General features: G+C 36.3%; 1 protein-coding gene across 1 annotated transcript in view; it reads left to right on the top strand.

Moving 5' to 3' along the window:
• Positions 1–21,255, top strand: part of USH2A (usherin) — a 378,576-nt gene that overhangs the window by 46,997 nt on the left and 310,324 nt on the right. Inside the window, exons 9-12 of the mRNA XM_068153470.1 lie at positions 1,809–2,004; positions 2,803–2,933; positions 11,760–11,955; positions 15,249–15,890. Of these exons, the coding sequence (XP_068009571.1) occupies positions 1,809–2,004; positions 2,803–2,933; positions 11,760–11,955; positions 15,249–15,890 (1,165 nt within the window). The remainder of the gene's footprint in view (positions 1–1,808; positions 2,005–2,802; positions 2,934–11,759; positions 11,956–15,248; positions 15,891–21,255) is intronic.

The raw sequence follows: 21,255 nt of genomic DNA, 5'->3' as shown, positions 1-21,255 counted from the left end.
TTTAAGCTGCGTAGCTTATGTAAGAGTTGTGGTCAAGGTGTTCCTCTTGGTGTATTAAACTGGACTTAATGACAATTAGTGATTCTTCTGATAAACAAAGACCAGAGTTCCAAGGTCTCAAGTGAAGCCCTGCTAATTTTTGTCCAGAAACCTCCTTTTTCTCTCACTGTGTTGATGTCGTAGGGTAGGGATTTTTGTTTTGTTTTACTTTGATTTTTTTTTTTTAACAGATTGAAAAAAAAAAGATGCAGTTGTTATTGTTGTCTTGCCTCTCACTGTTAATTTCACTTAGTGAAACTGAATTTCATCAGAGAAATTCTTGTGGTTTTATTTTCTCTCCCAAGTTGCTTTTGTTATGAGTTGTGACTTGCTCCACAATTAAGCTTATGGTCGCTAATTCAGTTTCTCATTTTACCCACAGCTGGTGCTTTCCCAGCATCATCTGTGAGTGAAACAGTTTAAAAACTTCATTGTAGTGTCCTAATTTCCAGTGTATAAGTGATGTAGGTATGCTGGGCCTAAATTAAAGTAGTACTTGGAAAAGTATCAATAAAGAGAGATGAATACACTTCTGGAACTTAAGAAGAAAGAAGCTGACCAGATTATTTTTTTACAAGCATTGAAGCTTTCAAATTCCTTCTGAAAGATGTAAATTGTAACTTCAGTGTGTTTTGTTAGGTCCAGCAAGGCACTAGTATTTTGGGAATGGACTTTCAATAATGCCAGTAAAATTAGGAGGATGTTCTTCTGAACAAAAAAACCAAATTCTCTCCAGTGCCAACATGTATCATTTTAAGCCAGTTTCTTAAATACTAGTTGGATTGTTTACCACAAAGTGAATGTAACTTTCCAAAATACTATCCATTCATTAACTTTAATCCAATTTGGTTTTAGTTCTTGGTGAACCAGTAGGCGCAGTAAATTTTCTCCTTAATTTTGTAGAGTCTGTTATGAACTGAGAGTTATTCCAACTTCTCATTCTTCACTAAGCTTTACCTAGATGGCAATATTGTGAGTTTATGTAAATTAAAAACAAGCAAAAAAGCTTATGAGTTGCTCCTGAACTACTTAAGAGATGTTTTTACTGGTTTGGATTTAAGCCAGCTAAGTACTTGAATGTCATTAGTCTTTGTATCTAATAAGTTTGGGAAAATGTTGAGATGTACATGTAAGCAATGCATCTGGTACCCTAGTATTCCATCGGTGTAACTTAAAATATAACTTGACAGAGTTGAATATGTGTAGAGATTGATGGGTTTTGTTTAAAACTTTTTTCTTGAAAATTTCATGAGTTAAATGCACATCATGAAGTGATGACATTTTATGATACACTGTACATCATGACATTTGGCCATAGGAAGCCTTTTGTTTCACTCGCGAAGTCAAATGGTAGCAGTACAAAGTACAGCTATTGCAGTGCTACAAACTTCAATAGCAAACATTGTTTAAAATGTATTCATATGGATGCATTAGATGAATGTCTTCTGTGCCTTGAACAGTAGTAATCCTTTTGCATCTTTAGAAGTTTAAGTAAATCTGAATTTCAGGATGTTAGTTTGTGTTGAAGTCAACAGTTAACATTTTATTCTTCTGCTCATCTTCCTTGATTTTAATCAGTTGTTAAAGTAAGGGAAGTGGTTTCGTTATTTCTCTTTATATTTTCTTTCTTCTTATCTAAACATAATATTTGTGATATTTAAATGGGGGAAGACACATAATGAAACATAGGTGTAGAGAGCACAATAAGTGTTCATGTAAGGTAAAGAAATAATTGTTTTGTGTTGTTTATTTGTTCTATTTTATTTCAGTGCGATCGCTGTTTGCCATTGTACAACGACAAACCTTTTCGCCCAGGTGACCAAGTTCATGCCTATCATTGCAAACCTTGTCAATGTTACAGCCATGCAGTAAGCTGCCACTATGACTCAGCGACAGACCTCTTTCCTCAGGAACACTACAGAGGCAGTGGTGGAGTGTGTGATAACTGTCAACACAACACAACTGGTAAGTTGTACCAAAGAGAATGAACTGTTTGTTTCACAGTTGCTTTTTGGCTAAGTGTTGTTTCAACTGACCTGAATAATGCTCAATGCCAATAGATTCTCCTGTGTATGTGTTTGTAAAACTATCCAGATAGAGCAGTAATTGCAATTATGTCAGTAGTTAAGCTACAGGAGAATATCATTAAAATTTTGTTCAATCTTGTATAAAATATTCTATGCAAAACATTCTAATAAATTGGAATGCATAGTTTCAAAGCTCTTTCCATCACATGTGCTGAAGCATTTAAATCCAGAATATCTTTCTAACTGAATCAGTTGAATGGATAGCATATTAAAAATACAATCTTTTTTTTTCCCCCTCTGATGTCAGTTTCTTGGTTATTGAGTAAAGATTTCTGTTCCATGTAAGTAACATATTTGAATACTTTCTTTAAAATAGTACTATTTCAGGTTTTTTTTTTTTTTTTTGGCTTTTTCTAGTAAAGGGGAAAAAAGAAAAGTTTCAGGTTCAGCGATAATTTATCCGAAAAATGTATAGGCATTTGCATTGCACAGCTTTTATATAAGTGTGGTATTACATAACAGATGGAAGTTTAATGGAGTAAAACATAGTTTGTAACAGGTTCATTGTTTCATATGCTCTGGATCACTAAATTGGCAGGTAGAGATGAAAGGTGCATTAAAATGGACGTCCTGAAAATTATAGAATTCTCTCAAAGGAATAGAGTCTTTAATTTTGAATTATACAGCTAATTTTAATGAATTGGAAGCCATAATGCATAACCTTTCTTTCATGCAGGAAGGAACTGTGAGCTGTGCAAGGATTTCCATTACAGACAAGCAGGTGCAGATCTTTCAGCCATTGATGTTTGCAAACCCTGTGACTGTTATGCAACAGGCACCAAAAATAAGAGCCTCGTGTGTGATAGTGTAAGTAGCCTCAATACAGCAAAATGACAAAACCTTTTAATCACCTGGGTAAACAGCAGTAAGATTTTGCTAAAGGTATAACTACTTTGTTAAAAAAAATGTTTAAACCTTTTCAAAATACTATTGACATACTTCAGAGGCTGAGCACCTTTGTTGCCAGCATCACAGAAATGGAGAAAAAAGCCACCTTGAAAAATAAGAGTATTGTTTAAGGTATAGGAAAAAATGAAAGCAAATGCTTGTGGCTTTGGTTTGTGGTGAAATGTTAACCTAAGCTAACTTCAGCTGTGACTATTCGTCAGAGAAAGAGTGGTTTACAGAAGTGACTGCTTTTTTAGTGACAAGAACATTGATGAAGCTTGAATATGAAAATATGAATGGGGAGGTAAAATGGGGAAAATGAGGGAGACTCTATTGCTCAATAAAGCATCCGTTGACTGCTGCAGTAGAAGCAGTGCAGGGAGATATGATTAAGAGACATTAAAGAACAGATTAATAAGGCTGGGGACTAAAGACTGAAAGAAATTACTTGAAATAGGAAGGCATCACTGAAGGAAGTGTTTCCAAATTTGACCTGTGGAAGATGGAATTGTAAGGAATGAAAATTAATTGTCAGATCACAATAACGTTTTCAAGCAAATATGCCCAAAGAACACACTTTTAGTGAATAACTTTTTATTTTCTTCAGTTCATCAATATTTAGTTTCTTTTCACAAAGTGCCAGTTGTGTGACTAAGTTCCAAAAGGTAGAGTTTCAAATTTAATCTACTGAATCACAAATTACTCTATTGAATAACACAGAATACTTACTCATCAAATTAAGTTATTCATGTAGATAGTTTACAAGATGAGTAGTAGAGTTTACTGTAATGTGGCTATTCCCATCTTGGTTCTTTGAACTCATCATGAAAACTCTACACCTGGTCTGTACACCCATTTCACTCTGCCCTTGGAGAGAAATGCATGCAAGTACGTAGTATTTCTCCCTTGCATAGGTTCTCAGTTCTCATACGTCTGTATGCCATGCCAAGTTGTAGATCCGTGTATAACTTCATTTGTATTTTGAAGTGCAAACTGACATTACAAACTTCAAAACTGTAACTTCATATCTTATATTAACAAGTGGGATTTTAGAATAGTGGTGTAGCAATGCATCTGTGAGTGGTTCATTTTTTTTTTGGCAGAGGGAAGGCTTCTCTTGAGACTGGTGGGTACAAGAGATAGAATTACTGAAGTCTGATAAAATTTGCCCAATTCTGTGCTGGTTATTGACATCTAGTCATTGTAGAAAAGATACATGCTGGTTGCATCCTCTGTGAATGTCTGTCACAAAATGTGTCAGACAATCAGATAGTCCAGATGAATTATTTGAGGTGCCTGAGTTTTATGAAAGTGAAAGAAGAATTGGCTGCCTCCTTCCCTTCTCCCTAACCATTCACACGTGAGGAAATTCTGCCAGAATACTGCTGATGTGATCACTCTTGCTCTGTATGGAGAGCTGGAGATTAATTTCTTCTGGCCCTTATACTACAATCCTTGCCTCATTTTCCTGTGCAGCTTTTTACCCAGACTGCTCTACAAATGCTTATATATTCAATCAGGCACAGCAGTTTGTAGTCCTTTCATGATTCTATTATAATATGCCATATATAATGGTGTGAAAAAAGCACTCATTTCCAGGACATTTGTTTCTAGGCAAAGCTGAAAGTGCTGCTATTGCTCTTACTCAGTCTTTGGAAGTACAGTCCTGGTCTAAGTGAATTAAGACACCCTTTTTTCCCCCCAGCTTTTGCAGATTTTTAAGATTTTACTCTCAACCTGAAAATAAATATGTGTCATATACTTATGGGTGCCAGGAAGCTGTGCTTTACTGCAGAGGATATTGTTCAGAATCACAAAGATGTAATTGCCTTCTGTCAAGGCGGCAGCTGTGTTGTCTTGTGTTGCAAGAAAACTCTTAAGGCTTGAAGATGAACAAAATGTTAGTTACTGTTTTCTCTGAGGAGTTCTACTAAGCAAGCTTTTGAAAGGGCTTCTGATTTCACCTTTCTGTACACTCTCTAAATATTGTTCTTTTGAATTTCTGATTCCCCCCCCCCTCAGAATTCCAAATGCCTCCCCCCCCCCCCCCCCCCTAATATATAATAGTAAAGCTAGTCAATAGCTCTGTGTATATATATATATGTATTTTAAACCAAAATACTTTTGGTAATTTTACTTCTGAGCTGATACATTCTTTGATCTCAAATTAGAATGAGCATCCTCCTGTTTTCATTTTTCTACCTACACAGTTTTCAACCCATTTATTGTGATTGATAATAAATAAATAACTGAAATGTGTGTTATAAGGGAAAGAACATAGGTTAAGCAGTTAATTAAGGGTATTTCAGTTGACAGATATACCAAATAGAATAAGGAGTATGAAGGATGCAACTGTGTCAACGTAAAGTTCAGTTGGATAGTGGAGTCCATCAAAATCAAATTATAAAACACTATGTGTATTCTAAATCCTGTGTTTGCTTTCATGGAAGGCCTTTAATCTTATTGCTAAAATGAAAGAAAAATTTTTTTTTTAATGTTAATTAATCCCATGGCTTCATTTCTGATGAGTTTTTGTACCATGGAAATACTGGTTTTCTGTGACAGTTTGTCAAGTTATTTTGGGGATTTGGTCCACTCCTACCCTTTGGAGTGACATGGGTGCGGGGTGAACTCCTTATTTTACATTTTCAGCAGAAGCAGTAGAAAGTGTAGACTTTTGAAAGTCATCATATGTGATGACAAGATGAGAAAGCGGGGGAGTGAAAAAGAATTTCATTGTTGCTTATTCAATTTTCCTTTCCCAAAGCTGACATATCAAAAATATTGTCAGATATTTGGTGGTCAGACCAGACACCAGTATGTCTTACAGTTCTCGTTTCCTCAACTGAAGAAAAGTCTTCAAACCTCTTACTCCCCACTCCCATTTCATGAGATTGCAGCCAACTCAGTGCTGGGGTCCTTGCTAGATATGCATCAAGTAAAAAGGTGGTGAGAAGTGTATGATTAACATTAATATCAAAAAGGCAGAACTTCAAGATCAATTGCAAACCCTGCAGTAGAATGAATAGAAAGAATTTCATGCAGGAACTAAATATACCCATGGGTCTTAAAGCGTAAGTTTTAGGGCAAGGCAAGGTGCTTCTTCCCTGGTAGAGAGTAAATAATTGAGGTTAGTAATGACTCAGCCGATCACAAAAGATCTCTTTTGTCATGTGTTTTGGGCTTCAAAACCCAGAGGTAGCTCTGATAAATTACATTTAGAGAGTTTGAGCTTTATTTTTTAAATGTATTTAGTATTTATTTATTTAGTGTCATCAAGCTACATCCCATATTTATTCTTCAGAAGTAGAGAGACTTTCTGATTCCATTTCTGGCAGTATTTGTTTTTTTCCTATTAGAGTCACCAAAGAATAGCTGTCCACCAAGAAAAAGATGGTTTTAACTTTCATAAAGGCTTAGGCCAGCTGATTTTTCCAGAAAATTCCATATTCTGCTTTTTGAATATATATGTGGTCAATGACTTTAAGTAGACAGAAGATATTTTTCTGAGTCCTTGACATATACATGTTGAATACCTACTGGATGAGGGCTATGGTTAAAGAGTTTGCTATACCCTAAACAGTAATTTAGACACTTATTTGTTCTGGGTGCTTAATTCTTGACCCTTCAATGCCATGTTGAGTGCTGGACTAGATAAGTTTTGAGGTCTTTTCCAACCAGATACCTATGTTCTATGATTCTTCTTAAGTCATTATATTAGGCTAGTAACTGAATGCTGGGAGAGTTCCTGAATGAGGCCCTCTTTGAATCGGGGATTCTAGATGTGATGAGTTAGTGTTCCCTATTTAAAGAGTTGTATGACTACAATCGAAAGCAGTGTAAATGTCTTGGTATTTCTGAAGTTCAGAAATCTCAGGTAGTCTGTTTCCTGCTTAAGGATAATGATGCTATAGCTGTGACTTGTGCAGGAGTAAATTGCTTGTGTACTTTTTATAACTGTTTGCATTAAAGGATGTGAGACTAATGTGCATTTCATACGTAAATTATAAATCACGCTAGGGATATAAGCCAACTCAGCACCAGTGATTTTCTGTATCAAATAACAGTTGTAGCCATGAGGTCCCAAGATGCACCTCCACTTGGTAGTAATGCTTAGTCAGACTAATTTTCTTAGTGAACAATCTAGACAGATATTTTCCATAAGTGATTTAGAACCAGGATGGTCCTGTTAATAGGATGTTTCTGTCTGCTTACTGTCTGGGTCAGAACCAGGCCTCTCAGACATAAGCAACAGGAGAATAGATTGCTTTTCTGTAACTAGCATAATTGAAGGCTGTATCTTTAAATGACAGGTAGCATTTGAATCTGGGGGAGGAGGGGAAGGTTCAGCAATATCTCCAGTGCACAGCTGGTGAAATTCTGGTTAACAAAATCTTCAAATGTTAATTGCTGTCAGTATTCTCAATGATACCATTGTTTCCAGAGTAAGCTAAATTTACAGAGATAATAGTAATAACAAAACCCACTTTGCTTTATAATTCACTTGGATCTTTATGTAGTTGTTGAAATGGTTTGATCTACCCATTTTGATGCAGCTTTCCATATTAAAACTTGATACACCTGTTTCTGTGTCATTTGTTAACAAGTGTCAGTTTGAACATCTTTATAATGGTATCCATCTGAATTACTTTGGTTCTCTGTCTGTACAGACATTTTAAAGCCAAATTTTCTCCAAATTAAGCCAAATTATTAGTTTATTTACTAAATTAATGCAGAAACCAATTTTCATATGAACTTGAAAGTGCATTTATATTTTAATTTTACTTTTTTTTCTTTTTAGCTAAAATTTCAGTTATTTAAAAATATTTTTTCTTGGTTTTTACTCTGCTTTTTTTTCTGGTTATGTGTTGTACCCTCCAATTAGTTGTTCTGAAACCTTAATTTTCCTTCTCCTGTCTTAAATAGGAGATTAATTTTTAAGACATCACAGACTTACATTTATCTTTTCTGGAGTGGTGTCATATTCTTTATATTTAATTTGTGGAGGTTCAGTATCACTTCCAGCTTATTTTTTGCATTAATGTTTCTTCACTATTTTTCTTCATATCATGTTTGATGTCTCCTTGTTATGTGTTTTGAACTTCTGCATTTGCTGTACCTGAATTGATGTTAGAGTATTTGTGCAAAGACTAAAAGTCATGTTGAAAATCAACCCACTGAAGGTGATCCCAGCACAGCAGTTCCCACCCTGACCATGTCAGTGTCCCACAGCATTGAAACATGGCCAAGTGCTCAGAACAGGGTCTATTAACAACCCCAGACAAGGCATGTGATAAATTTGGTTCAGTATCCATCCAGGAGTCAGACTGGAGGAAGCAGGAGGTGAGGCTGGAGACATAGCTGCAGCCTAATTCCAGGGGATCCCTCTGGGAGGCTGGGCAAAGGGACAGCTACAGCATCTCCCAAGTGCAGTGTGGACAATCAGACTGGAGTTTGTGGGGAGCTCCGGTGGGTAGAGCTTGTGAGTGGAAGTCCCAGGGCTACTTTGTGCCCTCAGGGTCATGAGGATGCTGGCTGTGTGTTCTGAGCTGGGGTGATCCCTGAGGCTCGCAAGCATCTTTTCTGTTGTCAGTCTCAAGCTGTGCCAGGGGAGGTTTAGACTCGAGGTGAGGAGGAAGTTCTTCACCGAGCGAGTCGTTCGTCATTGGAACGGGTTGCCCAAGGAGGTGGTTGAGTCATTGACCCTGGAGGCGTTCAAGAGGAGATTGGACATGGCACTTGGTGCCATGGTCTAGTCATGGGGTCAGTGTTGATAGGTTGGACTCGATGATCCTCGAGGTCCTTTCCAACCTAAGTGATGCTGTGATACTGTGCTGTTGAAGATGTTGAAGATCTTATCATCAGGGCAGGCAGTTACAGAACCCTACAAATGTTCCCAGTTTTAAAAGCACTTTTAAATACTTTCACCCTGCACCTTCACCTACATCCTCTCTTTTTATCTAGAATGTTTCTCAACTTTTTCTCTAAAATTCTGCACATGTGCTTGAAGTGTATGCAGTGCATGAAGGCAAAAAACTATAGTAAGGGATGCCTTACAATGGCATCTTTTGCTGAGCTGATAGTCATGCCTCTTACAATGCCATGCTTACTGTAGAACACAGGGGTTAAAGTGGACTTATGTAGCTGAATTAGTTATTCTGTATTTCAGAGACTAAACTTCAATAGATATCTTTCATCTTGGTATCTTATATTGACAGAAAATACCTGAAGCAGCAGAATGGAAAGGTTTCTAGTCACCTATGGCTAAAACAAACCCAAAATATTCTTTTGTGAATGCAATCAGAGGCTGGATTTTTTTTTGTCTTGTCTATAGAATGTCTTTTTTTCTGAATGACTTCTTTCACAAGACTGAAATCAGTGTTATGGAAGAATGTCAGTGGATTATTTACAGATCCTCTAATCTGAAACCTATTTTCAGATCTATTAAGAAGCAATCTGGTAAGATTCTCTCTCTATCACAAACTTTGTTTTCCTATACCTCCCTCTAACTGCCATGCAAGAATTTTACTCTCATTAGAACCAGGAAGCCAGTTGCCACTTGTATTGATTACAGACAAAGCTCTCTTTGACATGATAGCAAAGTAGGAGGAAATAGATGCAGGGAGATCTCAAAAACATGTTTATTGCCTGGTTCCTGGAGAAAATTTGAATTGTGTTCTTTGCTTGGCCAGGTATTTATTCCTCATTCTGATGAGGTATATTTATTTTTCTGGTGTAATTTTCCACTATTTTAAGAGATAGTTAGAATCATAAAATGCTTTGGGTTGGAAGGGACTTAAAAAGATCACCTAGTCCAACCACCCTGCAGTTGACAGGGACATCCTCCACTAGATCATATTGCTCAGAGCCTTGTCAAGCCTGACCTTGAGTATCTCCAGGGACAGGGTCTCAATTACTTCCCTGGGCAACCTCTTCCACTGTTCCACCATCCTTATGGTAAAAAAATTGTTCCCAACATCCAATCTGAATCTACTCTTCTCTAATTTAAAACTATTGCCCCTCATTCTCTCACTACAGGCCTTTGTAAACAGACCCTCTCCAGACCTCTTGTAGGTGCTCTTCAGATACTAGAAGGCTGCTGAACAACCCCAGCTCCTTCAGCCTGTTCTCATAGGAGAGATGTTCCAGCCCCCCAGTCATCTTTGTGGCACTTCTCTGGACCTGTTCCATCAGGTCTGTGTCCTTTCTGTGTTGAGGGCTCCAGAGCTGGACGAAGCACTTCAAATGAGGTCTTCCCAGAGAAGAGTAAAATGGCAGAATCATCTCTCTAAGTTTGGGGACACACATTTCATGCAGTGGAAATGCATAGATTTTATGCTGTGGGGTGAAAATTACTGCTTCTTGTAATAGCTTGACACTTAAAATTATACTGAAGATATTGTTGCTCTTTGCTTCTCTTAGAGCTCAGTAATCTACACATTCACGTGTTGCATCAGGGAAATGGGTAGGATCTGCTCACTATTAGATTTGGATTTCCAGGTTTATGATAAGAATAGTCATACTGGATGAATTGAGACTTCGTCTAGCGCAGTATCCTCTCTGGTAACTTCCAGAAGCTGGTGTTAAGAAGCCTGATCCTTTGGTGACATAGTTCTCTAGATTCCAGTTACTTATGGTTTGGGGATTACCTGAGTCAAATTCAAGGGTTTCATCTGAGTTGTCATTTTCGATGTCTAATTTTTTAATACACTTAAAAAAAACCCACCTGTAATATTGTGTCCAGTTCTGGTGTCCCCATGATAAGAAGGACACAGAGCTGTTAGAGCAGGTCCAGAGAATAGCCACAAAGACGGGTTGGAGCACCTCTGCTAGTAGAAAAGGCTGAGGGAGCTGGGATTGTTCAGCCTAGAGAAGAGAAGGCTCTGGGAGGGACCTTACAGCTGCCTTCCAATACCTGAAGAGAACCTACAGGAAAGATGGAGAGGGACTTTTCAAAAGGGTGTCTAGCAATAGCACAAGGGAGAATGGTTTTAAGTTGAGGAAGAGTAGCTTTAAACTGGATCTTAGGAAGAAGTTCTTCAGTATGAGGGTGGTGAGACTCTGGAATAAGTTTCCCAGGGAGGTTGAGGATGCCTTCTCCCTGGAGGTGTTCAAGGCCAGACTGGATGAGGCCTTGGTCTCCAAGCTTGTGCAGTATGGGTTTGATGGATGGACCATTCAGTGGATAAAGAACTGGCTTGATGGGCACACCCAAAGAGTGGCTGTCAATGGACACCACAATGTCCAAGTGGAGGCCAGTGATGAGTGGAGTCCCTCAGGAATCAGTACTGGGACCATTCACTAAAATGAATGAGTATATGGTGTGAACAAAAAATGCAGAACTGGACATTTGAAAATTATATGGTGTTCTGTGGTCATTGACTCAAAAAGGTATTATTTGTTTTAGTGGAAGTCAGTATTTATACAATGCAGTTTTGTAATAATTCTTTGCAGTTTTCTCTGTCCGGATGTTAAATATTGCTCTTTTATTTACTCAATTCTGTTTTCTTTCTGTTTTGAAAGAACAGGACTTTTAAATGCTATTCGAAATTGAATAGTTACACTGTGTAATATTTCTCTCCCTCACCCCAAATTAAAATGTTATACAGCCTTTTTTTTTCTCCCTTCCATTTTCAAGTTTCCACCCCTCCTGCCCCCAACTCACACTCCTGTTCTTGTTCCTAATGAATGTATCATCTAAAAATAGATATGTTCATCATTCTATAATATTTTGTATCTCCCTAGATTGGAGGCCAGTGTAATTGTAAGAGACATGTGTCTGGCAGACAATGCAATCAGTGCCAGGAAGGATTCTACAATCTACAACAGTCAAACCCTGATGGCTGCAGTGCCTGTAACTGCAATACCTCTGGGACAGTCAATGGAGATATTACCTGTCACCAAAATTCAGGCCAGTGCAAGTGCAAAGCAAACGTTATTGGTATGTGTAACACAGAATTTTGGACCCCTTTTTCTTGTTTTCTCTAGAAATAAACCACACTTGATTTCTAAATGAAAAGTACAGTAAACTTCTTGCTGAAGGCATATTATAAAAATGAGAGAAATTGACTGTTGAAAAATTATTCTTTTAATAATTCTATCAAACCTACAGCTTGAAGCTTAGTTTAATCAACCCTTTAGAAGTTGCTTTATGGCATAGCTACATTAACTTACATAGCCCCGTACTAATAAGTCACAGAAATAATGTAATTTGCTTACTGCATAGATGTTTCTTTTAGGAAATTAACACTTTTTCAAAATGTTTTATACTTAATGAGTTCTAAGCAAATCGTTTCCATGCTAGGTTTTTTTTTTAATAGACCAAAATAAATGGATTTTTTTTTCCCCCTCAAAATATTCTGTGCTACAGGGTCCTTTGTGATAAATCTATCAGGTTTTTTTCTATTATATTTCTTTGAACTGTTCCTATGAAATGCAAAATAAGTCAACATAATTCCACAGATCATGTACATAGCTAGGGTTAGTTATCAAGGGCCATATAATTTTAATTTTGTAATTCAATGCCAAGCTGATTATAATAAACTGCTACCTTCTGTGTTATTTATCATTTTTTTTACAAGACGTGCTTTTTTGTTTGTTACTCCCACAGGTATTTTTCAGAAATTAGATTTGATTATAGCAATTTATTACTTCCAGCATATTTGAGGGGAGCCACAGCCACATAAGGACAAAATTTATCAAGTGCCCAAAATACACAGTATATATAATACACTTTGAAATGTTGATGTATGGGAATATTATGCAAGGAGAATTTCCTGATATAGTGAGCCTTGCATGGTAGCTGTACATGTCTCAGATTACACATATGTCTCAAGGAAAAAAAGAATATATCCTTTTCTGCTTTGTTATTAATGCAATTAGGAAATCTATTTTCTTTAGCTAACCATGGTTGTGGGTTAATTTAGCCGTGCTTAAATGTATGTTAATTTATGACTCACTGACTTGTGAATATTGACTTTTTTTCCCCATTTTTTTGTGAGTCTTTTTCTTCTTTCTTCTAATTTGAACAGCAAATATAAAACAGCAAATAATGAAAATAGCTCTACACAGACATAAGCCTGAAATGTTTTTGTTCTCTTTCTTGTGGAATGCCAATTTATATATGTTTTCTGTACCATAAAAAGTGCTCTAAGAATTAAAAAAAAGAACCTTTGTGCTATTTAAACTCTCTCTCTCTATTTGATAAAGACGATTTCAGAGCCTTCTTAATTATACATGCTTTGCCTACACTTCAAATTTGCTTTTGTGAAAACCTTTCTTAACTCAGGGGGAGTTTGGTATACAAGAAAATGATTTAAAATGTTACCATCAAAAGAAGAAAATAATGTAATTATTTTTATTTCCACTGAAATAATGCAAAAAAAAATGTGTAAACCTATGCTTTCTGAAAATTTATATGTAACTATGTTGGAAGTCTGTAGTTATACAAGTGTTTGTTTGAAGGATAAATACCTAATTTTTTCCAGACTGGATTCTCTCTCTCTCTTTTTTTTGTTTGGTTTGGTTTGGTTTTGTTTTCCAAACCAATTGTAAATAAGCTTCTGTAAATTGGAATGTGTGTGGCAAACTTTAACAAAGAGCTTTCCTCCTTGGATTTCTAAATTGGTTTTTAGAGCAATCTGTCTATTGCCATTTTATCTATTTAAACAAACACGGTAACAGAAAAAAAAACGCAACTAAGGACCACGGTGTTATGAAACACAAACTGGTGGAGTTAACACAACTGTTAAATCTTACTAATGATTCTATCACCAGTAAAATACATTAGCACCAATAATTTTATTAAAGTAGGTCATTCATCTAGAATAAAAAGGTAGAAGAATGTGAATTAAATGCCAAGCGTGCTAACTCCCCTGTACTTGTTAACATTGAATGTGATGCCCTGTAGGCCTTCCTCAGTATCGTTAGGAATAGATTACCTGTCAGGAATATGTATGGCATATTCAAATAAGCACTCCGCATATTTTTAAAACTGATATGATATGAATCCATGTAGACCAATTTTAATAGTTCAAAATGAGTCATAATTCTTGTTAACAATACAGTTATTTTTAAAATTTGCAGCAATAGTGGTCCTTTTTTATTTTCCTTATTGAAATTAAATGATATGCCTTAGGTGAGTCATTCATCACTGTTAAAGGAACTTGCCTTCTGTTGGAGTTTTGGAGTTTTTATCCATATGTATAATTCATTTCCTACCATTTTTAGTTTTATTTTTCTACAAGTTGCTGGGTGTATTTTTGTATGTTTTTAAAAATAATTTTTTAAATGATGAAAATATCATTTGCATTTTTTTTCTGCATGCAACAATTAAGAGATGGTTTCATAGTGAAGGGTTTCTCCATTGAAAGGGAAAATATATAACTGAGAATCTGCATTTTTCATATCATAATCTAGTTTGCTTTCTTGTAATGTACAGTGTATAAACTAAAATACAAATATCATCCCTTGAGGCAGGGGTAAAGCAAGTGATGACTTCGAGAACAAAGCTAATAAAACCATGAGATGAAGAAAACAGTTCAGCTTTTAATGTGCTGTAGGAATTAACTAAATCATATGTTTAGATAAAAATATTTCATTTTGGATTATGGAAAATATTTTCTGCTTTCAGTGAGGGCTACCAAATACCAACATAAATGTAATCAGTGTTAAATCTGAAGTACACTGTTAAGTAAATCATTCATCTTAATTAGTCTACATTGTGTTGTCCTAGGGTATTTTTTTTTTACTATTTTATATATATATATGTTATTAGAACAGATTGTGAGCCCAGTTCAATTCTCTCTATGCTGCATTTCTATTATATAGGGTGAAGAGTTCATGTAAGCATTGATTGTGTAACAGGTATTGTTCTGGGGGACAAAGAGATTAATTCCAGTTTGTCTTAGAAATGTTGCAAAGAATCTCATGCAGAAGTATCTTAAATTGTATTGAGGAGCCAGCAGAAGCACATCACTTCTGAAACAAATTGGAAAAGTAAACAGATTTTTGGGATGCCACTGTTACTTAATTGACTTGTGCAGCCCTGTCATTCCAGTTAATTGTGCTGGTGACAAATATTAGCCCTTTCTCCTCTATTTTTCCTTTTTAACACCCCTCTCCCCTTCCCCCCCTCCCCAAACGTAGTATAGTTATCCTTTTTAAAAAAAATTGAATATCTTTTCTGGCTTTCTGTTTGTTTGTTTTTTTAATTAATACCTTTTTTATTTCCAGGTCTTAGGTGTGATAGTTGCAATTTTGGATTTAAAATGCTCAGATATGCTAATGAAGATGGATGCGAGCCTTGTTGGTGCAACAGCCATGGCTCTGTGAACCAATTCTGCAACCCTCTCTCTGGGCAGTGCAAATGTAAAGAACGAGTGAAAGGTCTTCACTGTGACACCTGCATGGACAACTTCTATGGGCTGGACGTTACTGGTTGTAAGCCTTGTGACTGTAATGTTGCAGGGTCATTGCCTGGAACTGTGTGTGATGTGAAGACGGGGCAATGTGTGTGCAAACCAAATATCGGAGGAAGACAATGTGATGAATGCCTAGATGGCTACCACAAAGTACAGGAAATTCATTCCTTTGTTTGTCTGCCATGTAACTGTGATAAGGCAGGTACAATAAATGGCTCTCTGCGTTGTGACAAATCCACAGGACAGTGTCCTTGCAAAGCTGGTGTAACTGGCCTTCAGTGCAGTCAGTGCATGCTTCATATGTATAACCTCAGCATGAGCAACCAGCTTGGCTGCCAGCATTGTGACTGTGATGCTCTGGGCACATTGGCAGGAACAGTTTGTGACCATGTTTCTGGACAATGTGTCTGTTTGCCTCAGCGTCAGGGGAGAAGGTGTGATGAGTGTAAACCAGGTAAGGAAATTGGAAGACGGTCTATTTGATGTACTGAATTTTGCTTTGTGGGATATCATCATAGTTCCTACAGTTTTTGGTATGTTAAACACATGTCTAACACGTCCCTGGCTTATGTTGTTAATTAGTTTTTTTCCATCTCTTCTTAACCATGTGAACAGAAAGAAGTATTAATGTCCCAATTGCCATCAGATTATTTATTCCACTGCCACAACTCATATAATTTGTGTTACTGCTGCAGTTTCCATGTGTCCAAAATAAGGTTATGCCTAGCTCTTCTAAATAGTGAGAAAATACACAAATTGCAAGGCTCAGTCACTGAATAGCAGGCAAACCAGCTAAGTTTGATGAGCAGGAGCTATCCTCACAGTGAAAAATGCTTATTTGGAAGGCATAGTAAAAGTTCTTTAGGAAGGGCAATCATGCATAAAGCTGGGAATGATGTGAGGCACAGAGATAGTTGGTTAAACTTGGAAGAGGCTTGCAACCATGCCATGTAAAGCTTTCACCTGCCTTGCTGTGTTGAGAGGTGTGCTGGCTTTGACAAGCACTGTGTATTTTGGCCCTACAAGTAGGTGATACTGCATTTGCTAGGTAACTGTTGAAGATTTTGTACCATATGACTGTAAACAGAGCTTAAATGCTCATTATAAGTGGAAAATTCCACAATTATGTTTTAATATTTTAGTTCTGTGGGTAAAGCAAAAGTATAGGTAATATCAATCTACCCTTAGTAATAATATTGAACAGATAGATTTAGTTCAAGTTAAACACATATGCAATTTGTTGAAGTAGCAGGTCACATTAAAAGGTACAGTATATCTCCATTGGTTTTAATATGCCATTCAATAATTTGAACAGAGGTTAAAAAAACTGCTTAACCTCCATTAAGTATTTTTTAAAATACTTTCATTTAAATTATTTTAGGTACATATACTAATAAATATGGCAGCATTCTGTTTTTCTTAGTTGTTCCTCCTCCAGTGCTATTTGACCTGCTAACCCTCTACAGCAGCCACTTAATCAGAGATGGGCAGAGGAGTGATGTCAAGGCTTCCCGAGTCAGTGACCGCCCTTGTCCTTGAAAATGAAAGGCCAGGGTTTATGCAGAACTAAATGGTTTAAAAAGGTTTAATTGATAGTATGAGCAGACTGGTTTGTAGAAAAGCTTGCATGGCACTCAAAGGAATACTTCCACAATAGTTCCTGTTAAAAAAAGACGAAATCTTACTGTAAGAATAGTTTCTACATTTTCTAAGAAGTATAAGCATGTATGTGCTGAAGACTGAGCTGTCTTCTGTAGGTGAAAGCATAAATCCTTATCAGTGTAAAAGCCTGGTATTGCTCCAAGTGTGGTACAGCATACTATGGGATTTTCACTGGCATTTTACCATTGATCCCAGTGTGAGCTCACTCAAACATTTAATATATCTAACTTTGAATATGCTTCAAATGAGAATTTTCCATAAAACAGGGGGAATGTAACTTGTTCATAATACTGGTATCACGTTGTAGAAGTCTGAAAAAGTTTAATGGGTTTCAAGTACTCTAAGCATGTCCTAGGGCTTTGCCTTGGGACAAAGATAAGTATACACTCCAAGTATATTTGCAGTCAACACAGCCTAGTTAAAAGCACAAAAATGATTAGCTAAAACTGATAGCTTTTAACACATACTGAAGTCTTCTTAGGCTGTTGGGACATTTCAACTCTGTGATTCAAGTTTCTGAGTGGGATACAGGTCACATGTATTTTTTTTTCATTATTCTGTGTAATTTATGTCCGTTATAGTTAGTGGTATTTAAAATAACATCGTATTGTAGCACATCTTCTGTGTGCTTTGATAAAATTTGAATGGTTTCCAAAAGTTACCAAAATCTTAACGCAGGAAGAATTGCCAAAGGAGAAAAATTCAAAGGGAATGTAAATTTGAGACACGATTTTATCATGAGATTTTTTTTTTTAAACCCCACTTCTTTCCAGATCATTGAGTCATATGTATCCATGACCTCCTATCTTCCAGTTTGTCCTCATACAAATAACATTTTTGGTAGATTTTTGCACATTTAATTGTTTTTTAAAAACTAATGGTGTATGCAAGAAGAAAAACACTTGATTATAGCATGAAACTGAATGAAAGATCAGTTTTACCTTGTATATAAACTTGCTTTTGAGATGTCCCAGGCTGTAGTGGTAGAAACAAATATTTCCAGCCCTCAAACAGTTGTGAAGTTTGTTCCCGTCTCATTCTGAGAATGTGTTGTCTCATTTGACACAGGTCTTAAGAGCAGCAGAGGTGTAGAGAAAGAGAAAACAGAATAAAGACCACAGCTTTTCATGGGGCAGTACGTAGTATGGAAAAGATCTAAACCAGCACATAGGATATGTGGCTGGGCACCAATACTGAGTACTCTTGGCCAGGAAAAAAGTGAAATGTGTTGTGACAACATTGTTGGTTAGCTGTGCATTTTGAAGTATAGACTATGGTTAAGAAGTGAGCAATAGAATAGAATAGAATAAACCAGGTTGGAATAGACCTTCAAGGTCATTGCATCCAACCTATCATCCAACACCATCTAATCAACTAAACCATGGCACTAAGCACCCCATCCAGTCTCATCTTAAACACCTCCAATAATGGCGACTCCACCACCTCCCCAGGCAGACCGTTCCAATGGGCAATCACTCTCTCCATGAAGAATTACTGCCATAGTTGGTAAATATGTAAAAGTGCAAGGGAGTTGTTCAGATGTTCCTTCTCCATTGGCTATACAGAGAGAGAAATAGTCAGAGTATGATTAAAAAAGGAAAGTGAATACTTTGCTATGACTTTCATTCTTCCTTTTGAAGAGTATGTTTGATTGACAAATGTGATCAGTTATGGTTGAATTGGAAAAAAATCTGAAAAAGAATAAGCGTAATACTACTTATATATGTAGATCTTGTAGAGATTTGCAGTGGCTGTCTTAAAATTGGAAATTGGCTCTATTTTACAACACTGGATCCTTCATAAAGCAACTTTTATGAGCCCTTCTAACCTTGCTGTAAATTAAGCTTGCATTAAGTTGTTTCTTACTCTTTCCTGTCAAATTCTAGGTGGTGGAAGTAAATAATAATAATAATAATGATCATGACAAGCAGTATGAATTTGTAATCCACTGGCTCTTTTTATCTACATTTTATCATCTTAATTTCACTCATAAATTAGTCAGTGGAAAGGCTTTCTTCCATTTTCCTATCCCTCACTTTTGCTTTTTAAAAAGTGGTGCTTTTACTTTGCTCCTTGTGGAAAAAAAAAATGCAGTAGTATCCAGAAATGAGGTTAAACTGCTAGCCCATTTCTAGAAGATTATTATCAAAAAAAAAGAAATAAAATAATAAAGTAAGCAACATGACAAGTCCTTCACTATGGTATGACATTAGGAGAGCCAGGGTGTTTAACATCAAATATAGATTATTTATAATTAAGAATTTCATTGTTATGACAAAAGCAATATGTGGAGTGATCAATTCTATTGAGCTGAAATGAATTTATGTTCTACAGAAGTGCGTATATTTACCCCCTATAATTTCTCTTAGATGTTGGTTTTATGCAAAATTTCAGATGGCCAAGGATGCATTTTAGTCTGAGTGTTTATCATTTACTGCAACAATAAACTGGGTCCTGAAGAAGTGCTTTGACCTTCTGCGGGAGTCCAGGCTTAAACTTGTTTCCTATCTTCCTGTTACGTTCTTTGAGTGGAGTCATTCATTGTGCTCAGGAGTGACATTGCCGGGAAATGGTCTCCTCTATTTATGCACAGGATGGGCACTGTACTGTGCAGACAACTGTAGTATGAGATAATACATGCTGCCTCACTAATAACTTCTAGCTATTCAGTCTCTGTGGTGGCTCAGTTTGGGGCCTCTCTGGAATAAAGTGCCAACAGCATGGTTTTTTATGATGCGAATGTATGTTAACTGGAGACTGATATCACTTCACTGTCCACTTGAGATTTATCTCACTGAGGACCAGAGGCTAAACTTGAACAAAGATTTGAGCAGTAAAATTCTAATGTTTTCAATTTGTTTAGTTCCTCTGCTATTTGGATATGAGCTCACAGTGCAACGCTGCTGCAAAGCCAGAGAATACCACCCTAGGGGTGTATATATAAAGATATATCTTGTAAGATAAAATAAATAATAAAGCCTTGGGTGATGTGACACGTTACAATACAATTTTTGGCTCTTTATTATAAAGTAGGACATTAGGATGTTATTGGACAACAAAGAAAGGCTTGGTAACTGAAAATATGACTAAGAAGAAACTGATTAAATTTTATTTGAAGAGACCAGTAAAGTGTCTGAGAAGTCTGTGCAGTTACTGTGCCACTGAGTAGCATCTGAAATTCTTCCATTGAAATTGTTCAATAATAATTAATAATAACCAGCTGCCAGAGACAGAAACTTCTGTCAATGACCCTGTCTTAAGATGGATGGTCAAAGAAAAGTACTTGCAGTTGACCAGTGCCAGTTAATATTGTCACCATCATCGTTTACAGAACTCTCCTATCTCGCTACATTTAAATCAGCAGTGCCAGTCAAAAAACAAACAAGAGCAGAGCAGTTTGTATGAAAGCCTAAGTCAAGTGTTCACTAATAATCAGATCGAAATAGAAAATAATTTTGGAAAATGATGTAATTATTTTTCTTATTGGTATGCCATTACTTGAATTGTCTTTTGATCTGAAAGAAAACAAAACCAAAAGCAAAAAAAAAAAACCAAACCAAAACCCAAAACAACAGTCCAAAAAACCCAACAACCTAGAAATTAGTAGGAGTAAAATAAGTCCATACAGTGTAAAATAACTTAATGAAAGTGCTACAGCAGCATTAAAACAATGCATGTAAAGCCTCTTTTGTTCAGAAATTTGGATGAGTCTGTGAATAATAGGCAAGTTCTTCAATGACCAAGTTAGATACATGTAGACTATTGATCAGTAATTTGGTAGAGACTATCATAAATAAAGATTGCTTGCAAAGGAAATAGGATAAAAGACAGTATAGCAGAAACTTTCCAAATATATTGTAGGGAAGGTGGAGTAAATGCTCCAGTTCATAATTGGAAATCATTCTGGAACAGAAGGATAGGATTCAGAATGGATAGGGTTCAGAGTAGAAGCTTTTTAATAGGGAAGTAACTTTGTTTTTTTTCATTGGCTTATTAGTTTCTGTGAAAGTATTTTTATAAGATACAAAATCTGTGTTGAGGAAGAAGGAAATATAAATTGTACATAGACCTATTAATGCTCATCAAACATAGTTTTTCCTCAGAAACATCATCATGTTTCAAGGATTAACATAACCACTGGCTGAGAAAGATTAATA

This window comes from Melanerpes formicivorus, unplaced genomic scaffold (assembly GCF_026170545.1).
Source record: "Melanerpes formicivorus ecotype bairdi unplaced genomic scaffold, bMelFor1.0.p_v2 SCAF_26, whole genome shotgun sequence".
In the NCBI taxonomy this organism is placed as follows: domain Eukaryota; kingdom Metazoa; phylum Chordata; class Aves; order Piciformes; family Picidae; genus Melanerpes; species Melanerpes formicivorus.
Note: the sequence above shows the minus strand (reverse complement) of the source record. Positions and strands in the feature narration are given on the sequence as shown.